Here is a 27,231-nt window from a genome sequence, read left to right as displayed (position 1 = left end):
AATTAAATAATATTTTTTTATATTCTATATAAATTTGTAAAGGTTGATCTGTCATGTATATTTATAGCAATACTTATAAGGTAAACCGTCTTTTTTTAAATTGAAATATTTTTGTATCATCTAGTTATCAGTCTATTTTTCAAGTATTGTCTATGAAATATGAATGGAGCAAATGAAAGCTAGTTGAAAACGACTCGTTTTTAGGTAAAGCACTAAAAAAAAAATAGAGTGTGTGTGCAAATCACATACGGTAAAAAATTAATTATATTTTTTTCTTCGTCTGTTATTCCTGACGTATTTTAGAATTTTAGACGATCGTAAAGAAGTTCCAAATGTATTATTTTATACTTATAACAAACATGAAATCTAAATTCCAACTAAACACAAATTAGCTAGTATTTTAACGAGCAAAAGCCTTAGAGGATACTCAATATCAGAATTTTAATCATCTGTCACAAGCAGGTTTATTTCCCTTCACCGCCAAGTACGAGATAAATTATATACATAAAAGCACATGAATACTTTGTGGTATTTCGATAGTACTGCTTTTCCAGAGGCGACTTTGATACCTCGGCTTTCCTGAGTCTATGAATGTTGCCGCCCGCTATTCCCTCTAAAGCACCAATAAATGAATGATGTATAAAAATTCAATAAAGATTTTTTATGCCCCCTTTTAAAATAAGATTATCAACCAATTTTACGCCCGTGTGCTGTCGGCCTATTGGTAGATCCGCTATGCTTGTCCAGATTTGATTTGTGTATTCATTGAGACATCTCGGGTCAGCTTAACATTATCTATTATAAAGTCAAATTTGTCAGAAGTCAAAATAATTTAGAGTTCGTTGTCAGTATTTCGTTTATGAAGTTAAATCTCCCACTATATCCGCAATTTGTCCTCTTATATTGTCATGTAGTTAATTTTATAACATATAAATTACGAGACTTAAAATTATTGTATTTGTAATTCATATTATTGCTTATTCAACATAGCCGTACGTTATATAGATTATTTCTATACTACACCAAACGTTTAAATGTTAAAGCATATGAAACAAAATAATTAATTCAGGTTAAAATTATTAAAATTGTCTATGTCTTATTGTAATTAATTGTCTTTGATTAGTAGTAATAGACTATATTATCAAATTATTTAGTACGCTTATCTTTTAAAGTTAAAATATTTTTATCAACCAGACGCCAGTATATATTACAATTTCGACACCCTCTTTGCTGTAGATGACACCTTCTGGGCATTTAAAATGAAAATGTAGTTTTATGTTACACTTATATAGTTTAGTTTGTTCAAATAACAAATTATTCTATTTTAGTCAAACGCTCGGCGATTCAATCAAAATCTCCAATACTAATAACTAGTGATTAACGAGGAACTCGAAGAACATTGTATCGTTTTTAATATATTCGAATTTGTCCAAACTAGTGTGTGGTATAAAGATGTACTGTCTCTTCAACTGTATGATGCTCTTGTCCAGAGTCTCCGTGGACCTGTACCTGTCTTCCCCGCTGTCGTCGTAGTCATGCCGCGTCGAAGATGACTTGCGACGGAGGTCTAGAGATTTCACTATGTCATTGGCCTGCAAGAATTATTTGTGTATCTGTATAAGATGTATGCAATTATACATACACTTTATAATTCAATTAAAATCCTCTAAACGTTCTCCTGTTAATCGAAGCATTTTAAGAATAAAATGCGATGTTATTTTTATGTAAGGCAACCTGGGTAGGTACCACCCACTGATCAAATAGTCTGCCCTAAACTGCATTGTTTAGCACAAGTGGGTTAGCCGCGAAACTTCGCGTTTATTCAAAAGATTTTTGAGAAATATCGAAATTGATGACAGATTTTGTTTTGATTTCATTATAAACTGCAAGTTACTCATTTACATTTGGCGCCAAAATGATTTAATCTTTTTTTTAATGAAATCTTTAATGTCAAATAGATTACATTAGTTCAGTTAGAATTGGAATTTGTAAACACCAATTTACTTCAATTTGTTTACGCTCATCATTTTTTTTTTCTTTTACAGCCATAGTACCGCTCGCTAAATCTAAATTAATTCTTTTTTAAATTGTAACAATTTAGTAAACTGCAATCAAGAATCCTCTTTATTTTTCTGCACATCTACGGCTAGAACATTTCAAAATGAGACCAAACCCGATTTTTTATGAGCTATATTCTCATAATCATGAAACAAAAATCGGCTCACGCTATTAATATATAAGATTGCTGTATTCATGTTTGAAGGGTAAGTGAGTCAGCGTAACTATAGTCACATGATATATAACTTCTTAGTTCCCATGACTTAAAGAATATTTCTTACCAGCGCTAATATTTATAGACGGTGGTGAGCACCAGAAGGCTATTTGCATGACCGCCCACCAATATCACAAAAAATATATTTGCATGTTAGTTTTCATCACAACCAACTATCTTATGAAAAATCTCAGTTCTAACAATAAATGGAATTTACGTCTACGTTACGGCGTCGGTATCATACTCGTATGTATACCTGACTGCGCTTAGCCGGCTGGTCCTTGAGCACGATGTTGACGGAGAGCTGGCACGGCCACTCCAGCAGCGCGTCGTAGGGGCCGGCCACGAGGCGCACCGTGCTGGTGATGTGGCGCCCCTTCCACTTGCCTATGCCGTTTAGATTTACTTCTGCCTGGAAATTTGTATAATCAAAATACACTTTGGTAAAAAGTAAAATCATGAACGTTTCAGATAAAATATCAATCAAAGAATAAGAATGTTGGCGCATAATATGTACCTAGTCCTTTACGCCGTCAAATTGGCGTACCCGATGAATTATATCAGCATTATCGATTGTAACATAATATGTTCTTTTAATATTATGTAAAGGCGTACTTTTAAATGTCAAATGAAATTAAATTGTATATTCTATTGAAAATGTAGTACTTTCAAAATAAGTAGGTAGCTCATCAAAATTTCATGACAATTTGAAATTTCGAGAAAAAATATCAGTAGCTCGATACGTCCATAGACAAAGAGTATTTTGAAAATGGACGCTTCTAGGCAAAACTGAACCTCTTTTCTCCTGATTTCGAAAATAAGTATTAATATGTCGTATGGCATCCTACTCTGGTGTAATGTAGCTGACATTAATACTATTTTTGTACTGCAGAAGAGGGCTATTCGTGCAATTTATAACCTGGGCCCAAAAGATTCGTTAAGAGGTAAATTTAAAGAAATTAAATTAATGACTGTCGCTTCTCAATTTGTTTTTGATAATGTTATGTATGTACGAAAAAACATAAATGATTTTCCCAGAAATTGTGACGTACATTCTATTAACACTAGGAACAAGAATAAACTTGTTACTCCAAGTACCCGATTACACAGGGTTAGTAACTCTTTTTTGGGGCAATGTATACGTTTTTACAACAGGATCCCAGAAAACGTTCAAAATTATTCAATTATAAAATTCAAAAGAGTCGTTAAAGAGCGTTTGTGTGCTAAAGGATGTTACAACACTAATGATTTTTTAGTTGACTGCACACCTTGGGAATGAAATGATCGCCTCCAGGCTGTTTCAAATAACTAAAATTGTACATGGAAAATGTTTAAAAAAAAATATATATATATCCCGCTGAGTTTCTTTCGCCGGTTCTTCTCAGGTCCGAGGTGCTAAATTCCGAACCGGTGGTAGATTTTTGACAATCAATAAGCAAGTGCAAACACTTCTATATTGAATAAAGATTTTTGACTTTGACTTTGAAAAAAATATGATACACCAAAATTGTTCTAATTTATTGACACATCATTTATAAAGCTACGTCGAGACATCGCTTGGATTACCACTTTAGTTAATTCTTCATATATCACAACTATACTACCTACTTGAAAATTACCTTAAGTGTGTAGCCGTATTTGTTTGTTCGGAAAAGTGGGCTCGTTAGTACCGCGTCGTTTTCTTTTGCTTCTTTCATTCGAGCGGAAAATTTGTCTATTCGCCATATTAGATGACCTGCGTGGAAATGTTGTTTGCATTTATTTGAAAACTAATTATTTTAATATCTTCAATAAGCAGAAATAATGTTTTAAAGTCCATACGAGAAACAATCTAAATATATAATTAATTAACAATAGGCTTAATACGGTACCATCATTATTTACAAGAACACTAATTGTCGCCCGCGTCTTTGTTCCCGTTTTCGAGGTTGGTCAATAGGTTAGCTTATGTCTTTTCTAGGATTTAAGCTTGCTTGATACAAAAGTTCATTCGGTTTGGCCATGAAAGAGCAACATACAGACAGACAGAGTTACTTAGACATTTATAATATTAGTATATATGTATAAATAATTCGTATTAGATGTTTAGGTCAATGCACATAATTTATGAAAACAATTGTGGAACTGGTATCCTGAACAAAGATGTTATGTAGTTACAAAATTAGTTGCTCGCTGCTGAAAAGTGTCGTGCTTCCCTATTAGTAACTAGCGACGTGTAAATGTTTGCGTGTCGCTAGCACCACCCTAAACATACATAGCTATCAGTATATAGCACCTCTAGTCAAGTTATACAATAATCTCTCTACGATCGACATACATATGCTATCAAAGTCATGTTTTCCTCACAATCGAAACGTTTCAGTTACCGTTATCTCCTCCGAACTCGGGGCTGTCCAGGGAGACTCTAGTCTGGAAGTCGGCGAGCTCGCTGCGTATCTTATGGTAGGACTTGGTGAGCGCGCGCAGGTCGCGGGCGAGCATGTCGGCGCGCGCGGCGTGCTCCGACGCGTCGGCGCGCGCGCTCGCCGTCGCCACCTCCAGCACGGCCAGCCGGTCGATCGTCTGACACACACAATCACCTCATTCAAATGTCTTCTTACTAAAGACATCATTATTACGGTGCCGTGTACCTTTTCCTCAAAGGTTAAAGGGTAGTTGAATAATTTTGGGTCGACTTTTTTTTACTTTTACATTTATTATGAAGCTCAATAACATGCGTTGTCAAATGACGTCGTGACTGTACTTCGTGACTTTTATTTATTACGCCCATTAAAAGCTAATCATTTTTAATGTATCTATTTTTAGCAAACAATTCATTAGAAGAGAAAGTATGAAGAAGACGAAAACTATAATCTATGTGACATATTATGCCAATATGCTTATGTTCGTCGCTCGTCAATAAGGTTAACCAGTGATATATGTACCTACCCTGACCTTATATTAGGTGTATATTTACAAAGAATAATTGCATATTTTATAGTATTAAAAATATTCCATTTGAATTACTTATAGACAACCATAATAAATAAAAGGAAATCTTAATAAATGATAATTACCGGTCGGTCTCCAGTAGCGGCATTTTGTAGCTGCATCCTCAGATTTGACAGCTGCCCCAGCTGCTCAGAGGACCGGCGCGTCTCAATGAGCTCGCTCTCCAGCATCGCACGACTCTCTGCATTCCTCTCCCTCTCTTCTTCTACTGTCTGCTTTATGTACTCTATTACCTCCTCTATAAATTTAATTAACAATATTATTGATAATAACATTGTTAGTTACTAATGTTAGGTTACTGTCCGTATTGGTGCGCCTAAAAAGCAACCTTAGAATGACATTATAATTTAAAATAATCACTTATATTATCCGCGTGTTATCAAAATGGGATCCAATCGTTTGCGGCTGCGGTAACGTTGGCAAACTCGCTATATTGTTGTTACGATAGATTATTGCTCGTGATTTGTTACTGCATTATTTTAAAGATTTTATTTGATAAGTATTGTGGGATTAATAGTAAGACATAATACTAATCCCGCATAATCGTTTCTTGAACATACATATAGACACAATTGCCAACCTTTGTCGTAGATAGAAAATGTTATCGTTCATAATTTTGAAAACGCTTGACAACATTTCCATATCTCGAGGAATTAAGACACTTACTACCTTACTTGTTAGCGTTCTATAGCGGTATTTAAACATTTTTTCATTTGTCGATTTGATAGACATGACTGCATTGTCTAGCTTATAACCCCTTAAACAGCATTTATAGGTAAGGCCATATGTCAGAAGATTTTCTTTTATGAATACTTGGTGCATCATAAGAGTATATTACCAAGACTTTTAATGGTACGGATCCTATTGTCGTGTTGTGTCAAGGCTTGCTCGAGCAGCTCCCTCTCGCGCTGTTCGTGGACCAGGCTGCTGACAGCGCTCTCCAGCCGCATCACTGTGTTCAGCTGCTGACTTTGGAGTTCCTTAAGTGTAATACAAACCATTGAGGTTGTGAGTTTAATGTTAAGTGGCTTCTTCAGCGACTTCTTTTAATAATCTTAAAGTAATTTATTAAAACTCATTAAAAGGTTATATTAAAGGCCGTCCAATGATTTTTACTTTTGCTATGTGATAATAAATAGATAAGTGTTATTTTATAAACAAGTCAGATGGTAAAGTTGATCCGAGTTAAATTATTCAATCGCGCTTACCTTTATACTTTTTTGTTTTTATTAACCCAAACCATAAAATAATATGAAATCCGTCATATAATGGTAAATTTGTTAATCTTATTACCTGCAATGCTAGTTGCACATTAGCCAAATCATGTTTGAACTGAGCCGCCCAGTTGGCAGCTCGTTCAGCCTCGTCATCCACGGCCGAACGCAGGGTCATGATGGTAGAAAGAAAGTGCTGCGAGCGCTCCTCCACCAGCACCAACTTGGAGCGAAGGTTTTCTAACTCAGTGGATTGGACATCGCGATGGCTTGACTCCTCAGTTATTATTAATCTATATAATGTAAATCAGCGGCATAACGTCATATATCCCAAGAGTGTATCTATATATTTTTATAGAGGCTGCTTGCTGGCACGGTATTAGAATTTATATATAGCCTGCTCGAAAACGTTTTATTGTTAAGTAAGAATTTTACGTTGGCAACTCATGCGAGTTCACTCGCAACATCTTCCTTCTGCGCTGCCCATGAGTTGAATTATAAGAAAAAAATAAGCACGCCAAAAATCAAGCAGAGATTATCTAGCAATTTTATGCAAATTATTTGTCTACTATTAAATATAAAGTTAACAAACATACTTGATCGAAGCTACTTCTTTTTCAAGGAATGAGACGCAATCTTCCAAAGGTATTGATCTTGGATTCCATGTGTGGTTAATGACGATAGGTGGCGTCGGGTCGGAGACACGCACGTGACTTGGAGACGAGACATTACGAGTCTGAAAAAATATGATACAACTATGTAACAAATGGATAATAAACATATATTATCATTTTCTATTAAAACCTCACTCCTTGAAATAATAATGCAAAAATTCACTTAAAGTTAAGGAGTCGTATTGCTCATCTGATGACAGGAGGGATTCGGAATTGCGATTCAACTAATAAATGCTCCGCGTATAATTGTAATAAGCAGCTAAGAGCAAATCGGACTCACGCTCGAAGGGTTCCGTACCATTATCTATACATACGGTAAAAAGTCATGTTTCTTGTATGGGAGTCCCGAAAAATATTTATTTTATCCTGGTTTTTAGTATTTATTGTTATGTCAGCAACAGAAATATATTATCTTTGAAAATTTCAACTGTCTAACTGTCACAGTGCATGAGATACAGCCTGGTGACAGACGGACGATCAGCGGAGTCTTAGTAATAAGGTCCCGTTTTACCCTTTGGGTAGGGAACACCAATTATTCCACGCGGTTATGATTTTCACAACCATGTCCTTTAAAGTCATCAATTTTAATAAATGTTAAATGATACCGTTCACCTTTTCCATTTGTGGGCATTCTTTCACGTGCGTCTCCTTGTGTTTCCTCTGTATCCACGCGCCGCAGCGGAGCGGACACTGCTCCAGTATACTGCCACATTGCTTCAAGTGGTTCTGTAATTAAAAAATATATATCAAAAATTTTCACTTGGTGGCAGGGCTTTGTGCAAGCCTGTCTGGGTAGGTATCACCCACTCATCAGATATTTTACCGCCAAACAGTAGTACTCAGTATTGTTGTGTTCCGATTTGAAGGGTGAGTGAGCCAGTGTAATTACAGGCACAAGGGACATACCATCTTAGTTCCCAAGGTTGGTGGCGCATTGGTGATGTAAGGAATGGTTAATATTTCTTTCAACGCCATTGTCTACGGGCGGTAATGACCACTTACCATCAGGTGGCCCATTTGCTCGTCGGCCTACCGATATCATAAATAATAATAATAATGTGTTGTCAAGTAAAAAAGAGCAATTGCAACACGTGGTGTCTATGTCACAAATGCGTGAAAACATTGCGTGCAAAATTCCGTTTTTGTCATTGCTATTTTATCCTGATTAAAGATAATTGTTAATCCCGTGATGTTACTACAATAAAATCGCGTATAAGGCAGCCATTGCGGTAGCTATTGGCCCAAATAATAGCAGTATTAAAACCTTCCTTGCTTCTAAATCTCAATAAAGCCGTTGGTGCTTTGAATTAACACTTTCTGGTTGTAATATTTAATACGATAATGAGAGAATAACAATTCATTATTATATCTTCAGAATTAGCTTCGTTGGGAATGGTCATCGTGACCGTGATCGGTCAGTAAATCATAATTATTATAATATTGTGTAAAGTTCAATGTTGTGCATCGTAATTCAAAGATTCTTTACTAATCATCAATACATTAGCAGCCCGTAAATGTCCCACTGCTGGGATAAAGGCCTCATCTCCCTTTGAGGAGAAGGTTTGGAGCATATTCCACCACGCTGCTCCAATGCGGGTTGGCGGAATACACATGTGGCAGAATTTCGTTGAAATTAGACACATGCAGGTTTCCTCACGATGTTTTCCTTCACCGCCGAGCACGAGATGAATTATAAACACAAATTAAGCACATGAAATTTCAGTGGTGCCTGCCTGGGTTTGAACCCGAAATCATCGGTTAAGATGCACGCGTTCTAACCACTGGGCCATCTCGGCTCTCAATAAATATTTTGAAACATATTTTTACATAAATAGAAGCAAATACATAGCAGCAATTAACATATTAATTTGCGATGGTCAATAAATATATATTTTAATATGAAAAAATAAAATATTGCTATTATGTTAAAAAGATGAACTTGTCAATATTTATCTATATAATATGAAAAAAAAAATGGTATTTTAACAGCGATAAGACTAGTATTCTAATAATATCAAGAGATAAGTTTTGTTCGATATTTTTTCCGTATTGCTTTTTTTCAATATAGTAAGGTGGACAACTAAATAGGGCACCTAGTGGTAAATGGTCCACCGCCCATAGACAATGGCGCTGTAGGAAATATTAACCGTTCCTTACATCGCCAATGCGCCACCAATCTTGGGAACTATGATTTTATGTCTCTTATGCCTGTAGTTACACTGGCTCATCACCCATAAAACCAACACTCAAAAATAATGGGTGCTGCTGTTTCGTGGTAGAATACCTGATGAGTGGGTGGTACCTCTCCTGACGAGCTTGCACAAAGCCCTACTACCAAGTAGGATTTTTATACAATTTACATGTTCTTTTCGTTTAAACTTTCAGGATTAATAGTATATAATCTTATACTTGCTATAATATACCTTTACCTTTTATTTACCTTACCTTACCCTTCTTGGTTACCTTAACTTAAATGCGAAAGTGTCAATGGATAGATGAATATTTATTACTTAACCACGCGCTCGGCTGAATGGATCTTATTGAAATTTGACACAGACGTAGTTAGTCTGGATTAGCACATAAGGTACTTTTTATCATTAGAACCGAAAACCGGTAGTGTATTTCACGTCACACGCAGGCGAAAGCAGTGATTGTATATATTTTGGGACATTATAGCTTAAAAAGCGCAATTCCAAAGCGAAAATTACCACTAATCATAATTTAATAATGATGTACTTGTGAAAGGTTTTACGTTTAAGTACTGTACTGTAAATCTGTGAAACCCAAGAACATTTTAGTAAACTGATCTGCGATATAAGACCAGGACTTGAGATTCTACATCCGTATAAAATAATAATAATGGCTGTAATAATAATATTAGTATATTATAAAACTGAGTTTCTTGCCGGTTCTCAATAGAATGTACATGCAAATTATGACAAATACATGCAAATTAACAGAAGCATTGCAATGAATTGTTAATTGTTTCGAAATGCTAAAAGCTTTTTTTGAATATAGTTTAATTTCATTATGATATCATACACAAAAAAACATTAATTTTAAAGATTTTCTAAGATATATTATATATTTTTGTACAATGAATGCTTCTGTTGTCAATTTAATCTATTGTATCGGATTACAACGATCGTGTTATCGAAAGTATTTATTCGGATTTTATATCGTATAACAAAATGCATTCCATCGCAAACCTTCGAATAATCTCGATTTGAGATAAAAAAAATAACGATTCGAAAATATTTTTTATCTGTGTGGCAGTATTTTATCAACTTTGCTGTTTCTGTACGTTTAGGATTGCAGTCGTATTCTGTAAACACTCACTTCGTATCTTTCTCGTGAAATGTTGAAAATGTTGATACGACATTTGATACTATAAATGATTATACATTAAAGGCAAATCGAGCGCGCGGAACATTATATTGAAGCAAATAAAAGCTGAGACTTTAAATATTATTAAATGTGTACATCCTTTATTTTTATTTATTGTACTAACACTGAGATAAATTATTACGAACAAAATGGGCGTAGGTATAGTCTGAAATAAATTATTTATTTATTTTTATAATGAGTAACAAAAAGAAGCGTCGTTTTGCACTGTGAGGAATTTGTATTCGCTTTAGTTACAGAAAATTTGTATACGCATCTACCCTTTGTTTTATAATCTGTGGTTTGTGTAAATGTTAAAATTGTTACCCAAGGCTATAATAAGGCCTTGGGTGTCACTTTTCGATGTTCCGCGATCATGTTCTGATGTGCGGTGAGTTTTAGTGTTTGTTCTGACAGAATAAGTCTGCCTTACGTGTTCGAATTACGTTTGATTTTCGTTTCCATAGTACCTAATTTAGTTAAAAAATGACTCGCCTTGATGGTAAGTTGTCACCACCTCCAAAGATATTGGCGCTCTAAGCAATATTAACCATTCCTTAGATCACACCAATGCGCTAAGATGTTATGTCCCTTGTGCCTGTAGTTACATGATTAATATTCTCAAACATTCTTAAATCAACTGTTCCTTGTCACTAATTATATTAATCCTTATTATTCCATTTATTCTAGGTATAAAATATAACTCATGAATAAATAACCTCATGAGCCAGAATACCATAATTGTTGTGTTTTATTTGATAATATGTATGTAATTTGTTTTTAAAATAAGCAATTCTAATATAGTACTTTTTTTTAAAAAAACTTTGTTATTTATCTACTATTTATTTATTAACAGATACCGGACCAATCACGGTAGCAGACATTGTGATACGATTGTGTATTTTTACTTATTATTGTGTACCACCTGTAACACCTGTGACCAGAATAAACTCCTTAATCTTATATGTATGCTTATAATTACATTACATCTATTTTGTTTTATTTGCTAAGTTAATTGTCGTTAATATTAAACTTAAGAATGATACGTCAACAAAAGAAGAAAGATTCTGGAATAGAGTCCAGCTCTAAACAGACATGAATAATTTAATCTAATTACCTGTAGTTTCCCCATCTCAAACATATCATTGCAAAAATAGCAAGAACTATCTTTAGCCTTGCTCTCTCCGAACTCCAGCTCTCTCTTCAAACTCATTTTCCCACCTATTTTAACGAATCACACACATGCATCGAACTTATTGTATCACGAAGTCACTCACACATCACGGAAAATCACCAATCACAAGAGTACGAGATCAATGAATCATTTATTAACCACTTAATATTTCAAATGTACACACATAAGATTAATAACAATTTTTTATTGAATTAAGATAAGTTTGTTCATCGTTACAGATTTGCAGTTCCACTGGCAATGTGTCGTGCAACGCCCATTCTATCCATCCGCTAATGAGTCAGGCCTTATCAGTGTGATACCTGATATGATAAGTGTTGGTACTGATAACGAGCATCAATACGCAGCTATACTATTTTATTATTTGTGGGTCAAGGTTCCTTAAAATTGATATTTGTTAAAGAGGTCTATTAAGATTTCAAGGTCTTTAAGTCAATCTGGTTGACCATATTTGCCTGAATATTTTTTTGCCTAGTTTAGTGTTAATACGTTGTTGTGATCATTGTTTGTTGACCCAAATAAATCAATCAATGCAAACAAATATTTCATTAAAAATACCCCTTAATTATTTTAGTGAACCTCCAATTGATGTGATGAGATATTTTGGAAGGAAAGGTAGAATTTTATCGTGCATCGTTTCTGCTGCTGTTAGTTTGAGGTGACAGATTTGCAGGTACTTAAACCGCTTTCTTAATTATTCCATCATGAGCACATAGGCCAGCACTTACCGCCGTAAGTGGTGACCATTGCATATCAACATTGGCGCCGTAAAAATTTTAACCATTCTTTGTATCACCATTGCAACACCAACCTTGGGAACTAAGATGGTACGACCCTTCTGCCTGGAGTAACACTGGCTTACTTATTCTTCAAATCGGAACAAACCAATACTAAGTCTACTGGCTTAGCGGTAGAGTAGGCGATAATGGGGTGGTATACTTAGCTAAACAGCAAAAACCATACGTTCAAAATCAATCTTAATAAAAATTAAAAGTTTTGCATTTAATTGAAAATTATGTACATATTCAGTGGTCTTAAGGTTTGAGCGGTTTTAAGTTTTTTTAAAGATTCAATCAAGAAATTCTTAATAGTAGCCAGCATTTGAAAATTGATAGCACGAAAATTCTTAATTTCTGCGCCTGAAATTTTATGTCAGGGCTGTGAGCGTCAAGAAATACAGAATGAACTAGTGTTTGCGCACCCACTTGGGTAATTATATGTCCCGTGCCGCTGGTTTGGCTAGTCTGAAGAATGGAGGCTGTGGCCGATGGTCGTGAGTACAAATGTGAGCTCATGAAAACGAAAAGTTTTTTCGACGAATAAAAACATCACGTGGAAAGTGTCGGGTGAAATTCTAATACATATGTATCCAACCCGAATCAGAATGATGAATTAAGCCACAAATATACCCCTTAACAAGACAACATGCCAAGCAGTGGAAAATTATAATATTGCATTGATATTAACTAAATAAATGTAACATATTTCGTAATATCTATAACAACAAACGTCTTGAAACAACTGCTATAAGGTATATGACGGCGACGTGTGATTGTTAATATTTATTCAACTGATAACACATTGAAACTACAATAAGGCCGAAGCAAGTCGTGAAACGTAACATTTGACGTTTTCTATTCCGCAGAGTTCAAACTCACCGCAGAACACGATCCCTGATACGAGTCATTGACTGTAATATCGCCCGTGACATTGGCGAAATCATTGCCTTAGTACAACTGACATTTATATAAGATGTTATATATATATATATGTCTCGAGTAAATATTAAATAACTTTGTGCAAGCTCTTCATAATCGTCAGATATTGTATGTTCGGTGGTGAAAACAACAAAAAAAGTAACACAAATAACAATAAATCTTGGGGGTTCCCCATACTATGAACTAAAAGTCAAAATAAAGTTTTTCAAAAATGTTATTGAGGTTTCTAATATATGTTTTTTCTAAGCTGTATAGTTTGCGCGAGAGACACTTCCAAAGTGGTCGCACTTGGTCGCGTTTTATTTGTCGTTGATCTATAACTTTAAATTTCATCAAGTAATTAAATCAGCAAGCGCAAACTGTCTCAAAATATTGATTGATTTTTAAATTTAACAACCAACCTACTAATTTCCAACCTTGAACCTTTCATGCAAAATTTAGTTATTTGTTGAGATTGTTTATACATAAGTCCGTATTTATATGTATGTATTATACATAAGTTAAAACCATTTTATCAGATGTATATAACGTCGCAGCGGAAATGTCGTAAGCGCCGCCAAATTAGTGTCGCTTAAGTTTTTCTTTATATGTAATTATTAGTTAGCGTCGTTTTATTATTAAAGACTATCACTGAAATTGATATAATTAGTGTATGTTCTATTAATAAAAAATAATCAAATTTGCTTTAAGAACGACCTAATCCAAAATTAATTTGGAAGAGTACAAATAAACTCTCTTTGGTGAGCATGGAATTCGGTTAAGACGACGACGATATGAAGTTTGAATACCAGTTAGTTGTCTAACTTTTCTAACCGCGTATGCTGTAGCTAAGTCTTCCTGTCAGGGACGATAAATGAGGACTCCAACGAAGTTTAGAATCCAACGCTTTTCCTAAAAAAAAACTTTGCTGTTTAACATTTGGTAGAGTAATAACTACACTCTTTTTTGAATATTCAAAACCTAATTATTTATTGTAAAACAATCGTGTATGTAATAATGCACTGTTTACATCGTCACAGTTAGTTTTTTCCTGTCGACAAAGTTAAAGGTCAGTGAAGTATCGTCAGCAAACAACACTATATCACAAATACGAATATAATACAACATAGTAATAAATACAGATTATTTTTTTATTATTTGTTTAATTTTATAAGCCATAATACTGAGGTTAAAATAAAATCCAATTGTCAAATATCTCCTATTCATATTACATGGGTGACCGTCATTTTTTTATTTCTAATTTTGCGCGGGAAAACGTCTTGTATTATTTTTTAAGGCCATAAATGAATGACGTTCTGAAATCGATTACACTTATTTTTATGAAATCGGATACAATAACAAAATATGAGTTTATTAAATATATAATTATAATATAAATGTGACTCGCAAATAATTATTTCTGACAATACAAAGGAATATCATTTATATATACAAGAAATAGAAAAGTATCCAAAATTGGTCCTTTTGGAATGAATATATCTTTAAATATGATACAACATTGATCCACCCTACTACGTGTATTCTTTTATTGTACTTTAACTGTTAACTCCTTAGGATAAGTAGACGAGATTCTAATCCAGCTTGCTAGATTAGACCGAAACAGACTAACAAACAAACATTGGCAATTCAATGAAAGCTTGTAAAATATAATACATTACCACGGCTATAAAACAAGCATAATAACAGGGTTTTGATAAAACACGTCGCATTTTTGTAATGATCACTATCAGCGAAACTCGTGCGCAAGATATAAAACTTGCCACGTGTAAGTGAAGATTGATGATATGAGTAACCAAACAAGTATATGCCAAATGTCAATCTGCTAATGAGTAATTCAAAATACGGCTAATTTAATTCACATATTTCTCGTAGGCAACGTTTCCTTGTTAATTATTGTTTCCGAGTCCTTATAATAGTTTTTAACAATCGTGTACTATAAAAGCTGTTACGAATCAGTGAATTTACTAAATTTAGATCCTATACGACGATCGATGTGCTGTGGTTCCACAAACTGCAGAGGAGCAGGGAACCGTCCGATCCACATATCTCTGACTGATAACTCTTTCGTCTAAGTGGCGGGATACATGAAATAGCTCGATCTCACCTTGAACGTTCGCTATGACTTCGAGCACCTAACCCTTCTCGAACCCCGACTTAGTTGATGCCATGCACAGGCTGTCTGATCACAGGGAACCGAGACGAAGTTCGCCGTCTCTATACCAGTGTGGTGCGATCGATGAAGAAGCCAAATATACTTTTAAAATAACTCTTAGGTTGTCCAATGAAATACCTGGATAAAGTGAGCCAGTGTAACTATAAGCTTAGTGAAATTATCATGTCAGTTCCCAAGGTGGATGGTGCATTGAAGATGTATATAAATTGTTAATAGTTATATGTTCACAGTGCCAACATCTATGGTCGGTGGTACTCACTAACCATGAAGTAGATCATTTGCCTGCCTTCCCACTAAAAAAAATAATAATTATTGTATGAAAATAATACGTGTGTTTAAAACAAGACAAAGTATGACTCATTGTTGGACGTTACTTACCTTACTTAATTGTATGTAAGACTAGTACGTTAGTTACTATTAATTAAATCTCGAAATTATTGTTAACAATGTATTATTAACGAAAATGTTTTTTTCATCGAGTGTTTTTTTTTATATAATTATTATATTTTGTACTATAATTATATGTGTGACGCGAATTGCAAGGTCATTTTTATAATATAAATAAATAAAAAAATTATAATATAATATATTTAAATTAACACACGTGAGAGATATATATTCTAAATAATATAATTTAAAAAAAAACCTTTTAAAAATCTAAATTACCCAACTTAGGTAGAACTGGTTAAACTGGTAGAACTGGTTTAAAATTCAATTACGACATGTGTGTGAGTGTATGTATATCGTGTTTGTGTATCAATACACAGACATAGGCCACCTATCGATGTGAAAGTCGCTAGTTCACTCAGTCTCTCATAAGAAAATAAAAATATTTTGTAATACCTTGAAAAATAGGCACTGCTTTAAAGTAATTAGGTACTACAATTTAAAAAGAATAATGCCTGTTTTATTTACACGTATTTCTTACCAGTTCTTCTCGGTAGAATATACTTTCCGAATCGGTGTTAGCTTTACATTCAATTGATACTTGATTCAAGAACATTTTGATTTTAATGTTTGATATGGCGCACATATTTATTTTATTTATTTAATACTTTATTGCACACACAATGAAAGGACATACAAATAAAGAGAACAATTACAACAAAGACAAGAAAGTAAGAGCGTGCAAAGGCGGTCTTATTGCAAAAGCAATCTCTAACAGACAACCTTTGGTGAAAGGATTGACAAAAGCAGAAACAGGATAGTGCAAAAAATAAAAATAAAATAATATTCAAGATAAAAGAGAATAATGACTAATAATATACATACCAATGTAAAATATATATAACCTACATACGTTACATATAAATATATATACATACACACATATAACATTTTTATATATAATACATATTCAATAAACGTACATACATTACTTATTGTAAGGAAAGATAGTGAGTTTTCACACGACGTTTAAATATATAAATAGAATCAGAGCGACGAATTTCCGGGGGAAGCATATTCCATAGCTTCACAGCTTTAACAGTAAAAGATTCACTGTAAAAGCGAGTATGAGCTGTTGGCATCTTTAAGCGATTGTCACTTCTTGACCGCAGATCAAGATGACAATCAGTGTTAGTGCCTAAAAAAGAGAAACGAGTTTTTAAGTAATTAGGAGAGTAAGGATTATAGAGGATAGAATAGAGAAGGGAGAGTATATGCAAGTTGCGGCGATGTCTAATTGTAAGCCACTTCAGTTGGTTACGGTATTCGCTGACGTGATCGAATTTACGTAGCGCAAAAATAAATTTGATACAGACGTTTTGTAGTCGTTCAAGCTTGTTTAGCTGTTCTTCTGTTAGGTCTGTATAACTACAATCAGCGTAGTCCAGTATTGGGAGCAGTAGTGATTGAGCCAGGCAGATTTTTGTTTTAACCGGTAATAGGTGCTTCAAACGTTTGAAAGAGCTAATAGTGGCAAAATTTTTCTACTCACTTCTGCAACTTACACGGACTAGGAGAGGTTACTATCCATAAGGAGACCAAGGTTTTTTACATGGGAACAGAGTGTTAAGGAAACATTGTCATAAAGAATAGCAGGTAATTTAATACAATCAAGTTTGGAGAGTTGAAAGGTGCTACCGATAATGGCTTGGGTTTATTAAATATTCGTTTTAAAATCTTTTCTAAAATTATCTTAAATACAGATCCACTTATCCACATAATATTTAATTACCGGACGTGTCAAAAAGTGGTTTACTTGATAGTAGGGCTTTGTGCAAGCCGCTCTGGGTAGGTTACCACCCACTCATCAGATATTCTACCGCCAAACAACGGTACTTAGTATTGTTGTGTTCCGGTTTTAAGGGTGAGTGAGCCAGTGTAACTACGAGCACAAGGGACGTAACATCTTAGTTCCCAAGCCCGGGGTTGATGGCACATTGGCGATAGAATAGTTAATATTTCTTACAACGCCATTGTCTATTGGCGGTGGTGACCACTTATCAGTTGGCCCATACGTTCGACCGCTGAGCTATGACAAAAACAAAAATTAGACGCGTGAAAAATTCGAGTCCGTGTAAAATTTATCTAATTACATTTGAATTTCGATTCAGCGTATGCACTTCTGACGGTTTTTGTCCTGCTGTCACCTGACGCTTGCCCCGTGCTCGACGCTCAGTGATCAGTCAGACCAGACCTCAGTGTGTAACAGACATTCAACGCGAAAGGGTGTTGCTGTCACTGCGGTAAAGAATCGCGAGTTATATATTTTTTTTTTCTATCATCACAATCATTGTTTAATATTACTTAGATTTACCGTTGACCATATAAATTATTGTGTTGTGTAAAGTGATTAATAAGACGCCATTTCAGAGCTGTTTTGTTGTTGTGAGTACCTATTTTTTTATATAAAGTTTTTTGTAATTATAAGATCATAAAATAACATGATTAATAAATTAACAATATTATATATAAAAAAAAACGTATACATTATGTTATATATGTTTAATTCAATTTATTTTTTTTACGTGACGTTTAAAAAGTTCTATTTATAAGAACCCATATCAGTTACAATAAAAAAAAAAAACTGCAGTCTTTAACGCTTTAAAATTTAAGACCAAAATAAGTACTTATTTACTTTTTTTAACTCTTCAGCTGTCAATTGTAAACAACTTTAAATCATGCCTTATTTATTACATCACCGAGGATACGTATTAAAGTTTCTACTGCAGCTGTTAAAGATGTTCAAATATTTTTATTTTTGCTTTATGTAAATGGAATCTGACATTGAATTCGCAGAATTGCAGAAATAAGCCGCACCGACCGCTTGGATCTTGTTTCCTTTCGATTTGGCATTTCTCAATACAATTTTACGTTTAAGATTATTTTTAATCAGTTACCTACGTTTACGTAAAATTTAAATATAGTTAGCTGTTTACTGTAGACCTGCACATATTATAATTGCGGAAATAACTTTGCCTGTTAACTCTTCACGCTTAAACTTTAGAACCTTAGAAGATTTAGACGAAATTGGGTTAGATAGTTTCGAGACCCATAGTGAACAACATAGACTACTTTTCTCAATTGAACCTTTGACGGACTCAAACGGGGCGTACAGTTTGTTTGCTATATTTAAAGTATTTAAAATTTCGCTCAGGTAAAGCCACAAGTTTAACTATTTATGTCAGAAATATGTCAGTTTTAAGAAGTCGGTTATGAAGTCGATTCGTGGTGCTATCGAATCGTATCCTGTCAAAATTATAGCTTATACGCAAAACTTTTGATTTGTAGTTGTCTAAAATGTTAACAGGAAAGTCTGCAACAGCATATATATATAAGTATATATATATCTTTTATAGATGACATACACTAAACATTTCTATTTTAATAAATCTACAATTAACGAATTATTTATTTTATCAAAATAAATGGACCATGGACATTGGACATATTGGACCGGTAGTTTTAGTTAAACGAACGATAAATACGCGCGTCATGTTTTAAGACTTCTCGCACTATAGGGTGAGCACAGAGTAGGAAGTCAAACAAGCAACTATTTATAAAGATATTAATTATATTAAATTAAAAACCTATTTATAGATGAACGATGTCGAAAGCTCGGAATCACTATAACACGACTCGTTTGGTCCACACAAATATTTGTTATGACTTGAGGTCAAATTGCTAACCGTCGACCCAGAAACAAAATGCGAAGACTATTACAACAGTCATTTTATGCTTGTACATAGTTTTATAATATTATGATGTTGTATATATTATGTAAGTAAGAGCCGAGATGGACCAGTGGTTAGAACGCGTGCATCTTAACCGATGATTGTGGGTTCAAACCCAGGTCGGAACACTGAACTTTAATGTGCTTAATTTGTGTTTACAATTCATGTCGTGCTCGGCGTTGATAGAAAACATCGTGAGGAAATCTGCATCTGTCTTAGTTCAACGAAATTCAGACACACAGTATCCATAAACACGTATTGGATCTCTCAATCTTCTCCAAGGGAGAGTAGGCCTTAGCCCAGCTGTGGGAAATTTACAGGCTGTAACTGTACTGTATTATGTACGTAATACTCATAAATATACCATGGCTGCACAAAAACTTCTCTATAAAGCAGAAAGGATTTCTATCCTTTTTTATTCTATGAAGTTATTTCGATGCGGTTTGGGGGATTGACGTATAGCAAAATTGAATTGGATACATGTAGGCTTCCTCACGATAGTTTCCTTTGCCACCAAAAGACTGAATGATTAATACACTCAAATAGAATACATTAAAACTCTTATAAAAAAAATTATACCTCGTGGACCGATGACACTAATTTCGGGTATATTTATCAATATGTCAATTAAAAAGAACCCGTTTATATCAATAAAGCACAAAATGTTTTCAAGGGTTTACTTAATCATAAATATAAATTAAACACAACAGCACTCACCTGGGTTTAATCTGTGATTTATATAAACTGGACTATTTGTTGTTCTCGGCTTCGCTCGCGTGTTGCGGGTTGGTTGTAAAGTTTTAGTCATAATAAAGGAGCTTATGTACTTCTTAAAATACCAAATATCATCAAATTCGGTTCAATGAAAGAGCAATAGATAGACAGACAGACAGAGTTACTTTCGCATTTATAATATTTGTGTACATTTGTATACAGTTCAATGATCCACCGGGTACTATGTAAAGATGTTTGAAGCCATTTTTAATGAAGCATCAAACATAGGAACTAGATTTGTAAACAGATACATTCACTGTAAAGAACGTTCACTCAAGTGAATACTCATGACGTCACCGAATGCCAATATCTAACATAATTCTGTCCGGTTCCCTTATAAATTCGTCACATTTTGTGTCACTTAGAACCAAAACAAAAATGGTACCTGACTCCACATCACCTACTTTAGTGGTAAGGCTTTCACTTGGTAGTAAAGCTACTTAGTGTCGTTGCGTTTCGGTTTGAAGGGCGAGTGAGCCAAAGTAACTAGAGACTCAACAGTTATAACATCTTACCTCCGAAAGCTTTATTTAGCTGAGCTAATGTTATGGCCAGTGCCTCATTTACCTTTAATGTAAACTTAATAATGCTTGCCAATAACACCAACTACCTAAATGAAACCTATAAAACTTTGATATGATGCTTATATTAAAAGGTGTAAATATGTTAATATTTTTTTATAGTAATAAAACAAATAGCGAGATTATAATAAGCCTGTTATTGTTAGTAAGGGGACTATCGAGATTTATATTTAAAATTGAAGTAAAGGTCGTTGACTTTGTAAAAGATATTTCAAGAGGCTTGGAGGAAAAATTAATTATTTTAACCTTGAATGCCTATCGGTATATTATTCTTAATGTCAAAGTCACACACGACAATTAACAATTCGTTTATTCAACTTGGTGTATTTTTGTAATAATGAAATCAGTCCAAAAATACATTTGATGATAAAAAAGCCTGAAGCGAATACTTGTCGTCTTTCAAACAGGATATATTTAATAATATTGTATTTCTAATGTTGAAAATGAATCACTGCTAAGTTTCTTGCCGGTTCTTCTCGGTAGAATCCACATTCCGAATCGGTGGTAACTTTACTTTTAATATTGTTTTGTAAAATTACGATTCATAATTGCTTGTAGAAGCCTATTTGAATAAAGTATATTTTGATTTTGATTGCTTTATACCTAACCCGCTTAAAAAAATGTAGATACGCGTATTAATTAAAACTATTATCACAGATAAAAAATAATATTTCGTTAATAAACAATGACTGTCATGCATTATTACATAAAGTAGGTATAAAGTTTATTATTGTTGTTTTTAATACATACCTCTTAATAAGTAAAGGTCCATTTTGTTGTCTCTTTGGACCAATTCTTGCGCTATTTTTAATTGGGCCTTCACTTCGCTGGTCCTTTGTTTCATTCTTGCTCCTTTTTTTATTAAACAACTTCAAAAGGTGGAGGTTATGTTTTGACGCGAGATATTTTCGTCTTTACCGGCTTTAAATAGTTTTGTAGTGCATAAAAAAAAAACCTTATAATAAAAAAACGAAACACACGTTGTCTGTATTTTTAAAGTCTTTGTCATTCTGAATGATTTTTTAATAAACATTATTCTTATTTGTCTTATTTTTATTTTTAACTAAAACTTAAAATGCAAAAAAGGATAATATAATTAATCATTAATATTGTTTGTTTTTTACAATTCAATAGCTTGAAAATATTTATGGTATAATATGATGACGCAATATGATTGTGACAGACTGATAAATAATCAACGACAACGGTACGACAACGGTGGTAGTTACACCTTCACCCGAACTCGCAGACGTACAAAAAAAATAACAACGTAAACGGTTGCTCCTTTCATAAATTATATTTAGCACTTCCAAAACCATTAAAAAACATAGTACTTAAAAATATTACAGCAAAAATAAAAATTAAAGAGCAAAGACGAGATTATTTGAATTAAATAATTTAATGCTGTTAAAAAACATTGATAAATAAGGCATAAGAAGCTTGGACTTAATTTCTGTTGATTTCTAGGCAGGATAGATAGAAATTTAACCGTACTTTACTAACTCAAATTACTCAATAACTAAAATTTTAGAAAAGAGTAACTACTGAGTTTCTTGCCGGTTCTTCCCGGTAGTATCTACTTTCCGGACCAGTTGTAGCATTACATTTTAATTCTACACTGTAACATGACGATTCAAAGTGCTTTAAGTGGGTTTACTTGAATAAAAATATTTTAATTGATTGATTAAAATTATTAATTATCATTAATTTAGCTCTATGTACATGCACATGAAGATATACAAAGCAGTAATTTCATAAAATGTGCATTACAATGGTAAAATTTATTTAACACGAATTTATAACTTCGCCTGCGTGTGTGGGTGTTAGGTGGGTACCTCATTGTCATTTGTCATATTTCATTTATTGTACTCCTGTGTTCGCAAATTGTCACGGTGATCGATTGAGTTATTAAGACATAAATACTTTTTAATAAACAAATAAAAATACTCACTTTCGCGTTTATTATATCACTTGGGATTGTATACAAACATATCGCTTACATAAGACTTTGAGATGCAAAGATATATCTTACAGCATACCCAGGAAATAGCAAGACGATTTGCAGTCCTAATTTTCAAGCTATGCTAATCTATACTTACATTATAAATGGCAAAGTGACTCAAAACGTCCACTACTGAACTGAATTTGATGAAATTGAACCCCAAGCAACGACATAGCCTACATCATATACATAGTATATACATAACATCCGATGATGACCTAATAGCGAGCGAAGCCGCGGCAAATAGTATTACATAAAGTAAGGTTGCTTCTCCGTCTATTTCGATGTGGCCTCGATCAGACTTGGCCTTTTATTTATTTGAATCTCCTTACATCTACTTAAACATAATATTTACTACTGATTAGGAAACCATTCGTAAATTAACGGTATCTAAAATTCGTTTAATTTAGTGTCACTTAAGTTGATAGCAGCTTTTATAGATATATTTAAAAAGAGAACTACTGAGTTTCTTGCCGGTTCTTCTCTGTAGAATCTACATTCCGAACCGGTGGTAGATTTACTTTAAACAGTTTGTTAAATGACGATTCAAAAGTGCTTGTAAAAGCCTACTTGAATAAAGTATATTTTGATTTTGATTTATGATATGTTAATGTTTGTTAAGGGATGTTTACAAATTGATATAAAAGTTAAAATAAAAAATTTGGCTTTACCGATTCGATGTAGAAAGTATGACTTGATCGTCTGTGTCACATTAAACAATATCGTTGAATAAGGATAAGCCCGATCGATTCAGTGTAGAACCACCAAAAGCGCTCTCTTGAGAACCTTGGAGCTTATTCCATCAAACTTCTTTAGTTGGTCGAAGAGCTTGTTTATAAACATCTAGACACATGTTCTTCAAAACGATTTCCTTCACTATCGATCACGAGATGAAATTCGCTGAAAAAATAAGTACATGATAACTTAGTTGCTTGCAGATTTCTACCCACTATCTTCGGCTTAAATCTTCGTGTCTTGTGATCCACTGATCCATCTCGGATCATTTCAAATATAAACATATCTGTATTGGTATGCATTAATCGTTTACTTTAAGCATTTCAATAAAAGTACGACGAAAAAAATATTTTTTTATTGATATGGGCAAGTAGGCCGCTTGATGGCAAGTAGTCACCTTCACATATATTAACCATTCCTATCATCACCAATGCACCACCAACCATGCATATTTGGTGGGCGGGATTTACCTATCCAGATGGGCTTGCACAGTCCTCCACCACCACCACCAATTAAATAATTGATACAATTAAGATTATATCGATGACTTATAGTACAATTGAGTTACGTGGCGCTGTTTTTCTTGTTATGATTTACAAAATCCATGTCATAGTTCGCAATTATCACACGTATGAGAATGTATTATGCAGTAATGCACCAAGCCGTTGTTTGCGTTACATGTTGCTCAAAAATCCCTTGCATAATACCTTTATCGTGTGATTCTATATGCTCTATTGATTCTAAATTGTCGCTTTTTATCTTCTAAAGCGCGTTGCAATATGTATGAATGAATTGTGGTTAAAGTTTATTGTGATATGATTTTTGTTTATATTTGACTAGACGAGTGACGGTCATGATATTGACTCGCTAATACATAAGAAAAACAAACAAATTTACACGGTGGTAGGGTTTTGTGCAAGTCCGTTTGGGTAGGTACCACCCAGTCATCAGATATTCTACCACTAAACAACAGTACTCAGTATTGTTGTGTTCCGCTTTGAAGGGTGAGTGAACCAGTGCAACTACAGGCACAAGGGCCAATTGTCGATGGGTGTTGGTGACCACTAACCATCAAGTGGCCCATATGCTCGTACGGCTATGCCGTAAAAAAAATATATATATTGTGATCTAAATATGACGTTATTTTGGTTTCGACACAGACACAGACGTCAATCTCTACTACTAGTCTGCACGTGTGTACCCAATGAGTGCACAGTTTTCATACTCCAAAGGACAGTAAGGCTTTGGTTTTTTTTCCCGAAAACGAACGTGTATCATTGTTGCTTGACAATAACTTTCATGACCTAACCTAGTTTTGAACCGAAGACTTCGAACTGTTGCCTTATAAATTAGCCACTAGACTAACGACACAACTAATCTCAGTTATTCATATATTTCTATATTAATATTATAAACAGATCCGGATTGGGTCATTCGGAAGTAATGACCCAATTCTGTTTTTCTATTGGTCGAAAGCTACATTATTCCTGACTGCTGTAAAGTACGTACATTATATTTATACCATTTTTTTTTATTAATGACATGTCCGTGCGAAACCGGTGAGGGTCGCTACTCTTCAAGTAGTTATTCGCATACATCTCAATGTAGGTACTTGGCTACTTACGTAAGATCACGATCAGCAACTCATCTAACAACGAGTAAAAGGCAATAAGGCTTTTATTTAATACACACATATTATGTATATTTTGAACTTGAACGTATATTTGTTCGTTAAATAAACTTCACATAAAAAGACTGGGACATTTCAGATTTCATGTCGAAATTCGTGGTTATTAAAATAAGTAAGGTAAACTAATAAATAAATATACTTTGGTTATTATTACAATATTATAAATATAGCAACGAAGTGGTTAAGTGGTAACGAAGGGAGAGGGCGTGGAAGAACGAAATGACATTTGTCACGGCGAACAACTGTCTTATGCCCAAATTGTCGTGTCGTGCCAAATTGTCTAATGTCAAAAAGGAACCTGCGGTAAGATGTACTAGTAAAATACGGTCGTTGCTGTTGAATTTCTATCACCGGTATTATAACAATCAAGTGAGTGTAATGCTTCTATATTGAAAAAAGTATTTTAAACTTAATTTTTAGATCTTTTTGCTTACTCATGGCATATTTAGAATATTTGTTTTTATCTCCTTAATATATGTTTTGTTCAAAACTTAGCGTTAGCCGTGTGAACTCGAGGCGGGAAGTTAGTTGTTTGTAATTACATACTTAGTCGAAAAAACATTGACGACGTAGTCGCTTGCAGACGTTCGAAAAAATATACCCAAAATTGTATGAAAAGTGAAAAAATCTTTGAAATTAATATTTATTTCGCGAGTCAAATACTTTGTATTCCGGTTTCTAAAGAATTTATAATGTTTATAATATAAATGAATTATCTGTATTTTATTTCGTGCTCATAATATAAATAATTTTCATATTTAAGTTTTTAGCGGAATGAGTCTTTTGCTGACTGTAATTAGTTATATATAAATAAATAATATTAATCCTTCCACTTTATATATGATAACATTCATGTGGGAGGATGTTAAACATGACTTATAAATATAATTCTTTTTTTTGACTGCATCGATGGCTTAGGGCTAAGATTTTAAATCTGAAGTCCTTAAGGTCATAATTTGATATCTCTGGCGCCCGTGCCAAGAAAAATAATTGAGTTTTAAGATCACTTTAATTACACCAGCGAGGCGGTCCTATTATAAATATATACACATACTATTTTTTGTCCAAGGACACTGGGTGTTCAGGCAGAGTTGACACCATGGGAATTCGCCTACATCGGCAAATACGAAGCTAAATATGAGGCATCAGTTATATGCAACAAGTTTATAAATAAAAAATAATGTTTTTTATTTGTACTCTTCGCATTTTCAAATAAATCACACGATGACGTTGAACACGATTTGGTAGTTACGCGTACGCCTGAGAAGGTTTCTTGTATAAAAATATATTTCGTGTTGTATGTGTTTGTCCTTCAATATGAACGTTTGATGTATACGCTTATATTATCTGAGCGAAGCCCGTAACTAACCAATTAATTATTCATTAACAGCCTGTAAATTTCCCACTGCTGGGCTAAGGCCTCCTCTCCCTTTGAGGGGAAGGTTTGACATATTAGGGGCATATTCCACCACGCTGCTCCAATGCGGGTTGGTGGAATACACGTGTGGCAGAATTTCGTTGATATTAGACACATGCAGGTTTCCTCACGATGTTTTCCTTCACTGCCGAGCACGAGATGAATTATAAACACAAATTAAGCACATGAAAATTCAGTGGTGCTAGCCTGGGTTTGAACCCGAAATCATCGGTTAA

General features: G+C 33.9%; 2 protein-coding genes across 2 annotated transcripts in view; one reads left to right on the top strand and one right to left on the bottom strand.

The window, feature by feature from the left end:
• Nucleotides 1-1,112: 1,112 nt before the first annotated feature.
• Nucleotides 1,113-11,961, bottom strand: LOC125072349 (TNF receptor-associated factor 3). The gene is made up of 10 exons (XM_047682957.1): nt 11,653-11,961; nt 7,764-7,877; nt 7,074-7,213; nt 6,557-6,770; nt 6,102-6,243; nt 5,329-5,501; nt 4,639-4,834; nt 3,892-4,007; nt 2,529-2,684; nt 1,113-1,592 (listed from the first exon to the last, which is right to left on the bottom strand). Exons 1-10 carry the CDS (start codon nt 11,746-11,748, stop codon nt 1,371-1,373), a joined length of 1,569 nt encoding a protein of 522 aa, XP_047538913.1. The 5' UTR covers nt 11,749-11,961; the 3' UTR covers nt 1,113-1,370.
• A 6,316-nt stretch (nt 11,962-18,277) lies between these two features.
• The window catches only part of LOC125072452 (ATP-binding cassette sub-family A member 13), an 81,448-nt gene continuing 72,494 nt past the window's right edge, over nt 18,278-27,231 (top strand). Inside the window, exon 1 of the mRNA XM_047683086.1 lies at nt 18,278-18,450. The gene's annotated coding sequence lies outside the window, so the exon portion shown is untranslated. The remainder of the gene's footprint in view (nt 18,451-27,231) is intronic.

Source organism: Vanessa atalanta, chromosome 21, assembly GCF_905147765.1.
Source record: "Vanessa atalanta chromosome 21, ilVanAtal1.2, whole genome shotgun sequence".
Lineage (NCBI taxonomy): Eukaryota > Metazoa > Arthropoda > Insecta > Lepidoptera > Nymphalidae > Vanessa > Vanessa atalanta.
The sequence above is the reverse complement of the archived record's forward strand: the minus strand, read 5'-3'. Positions and strand labels throughout refer to the sequence as shown.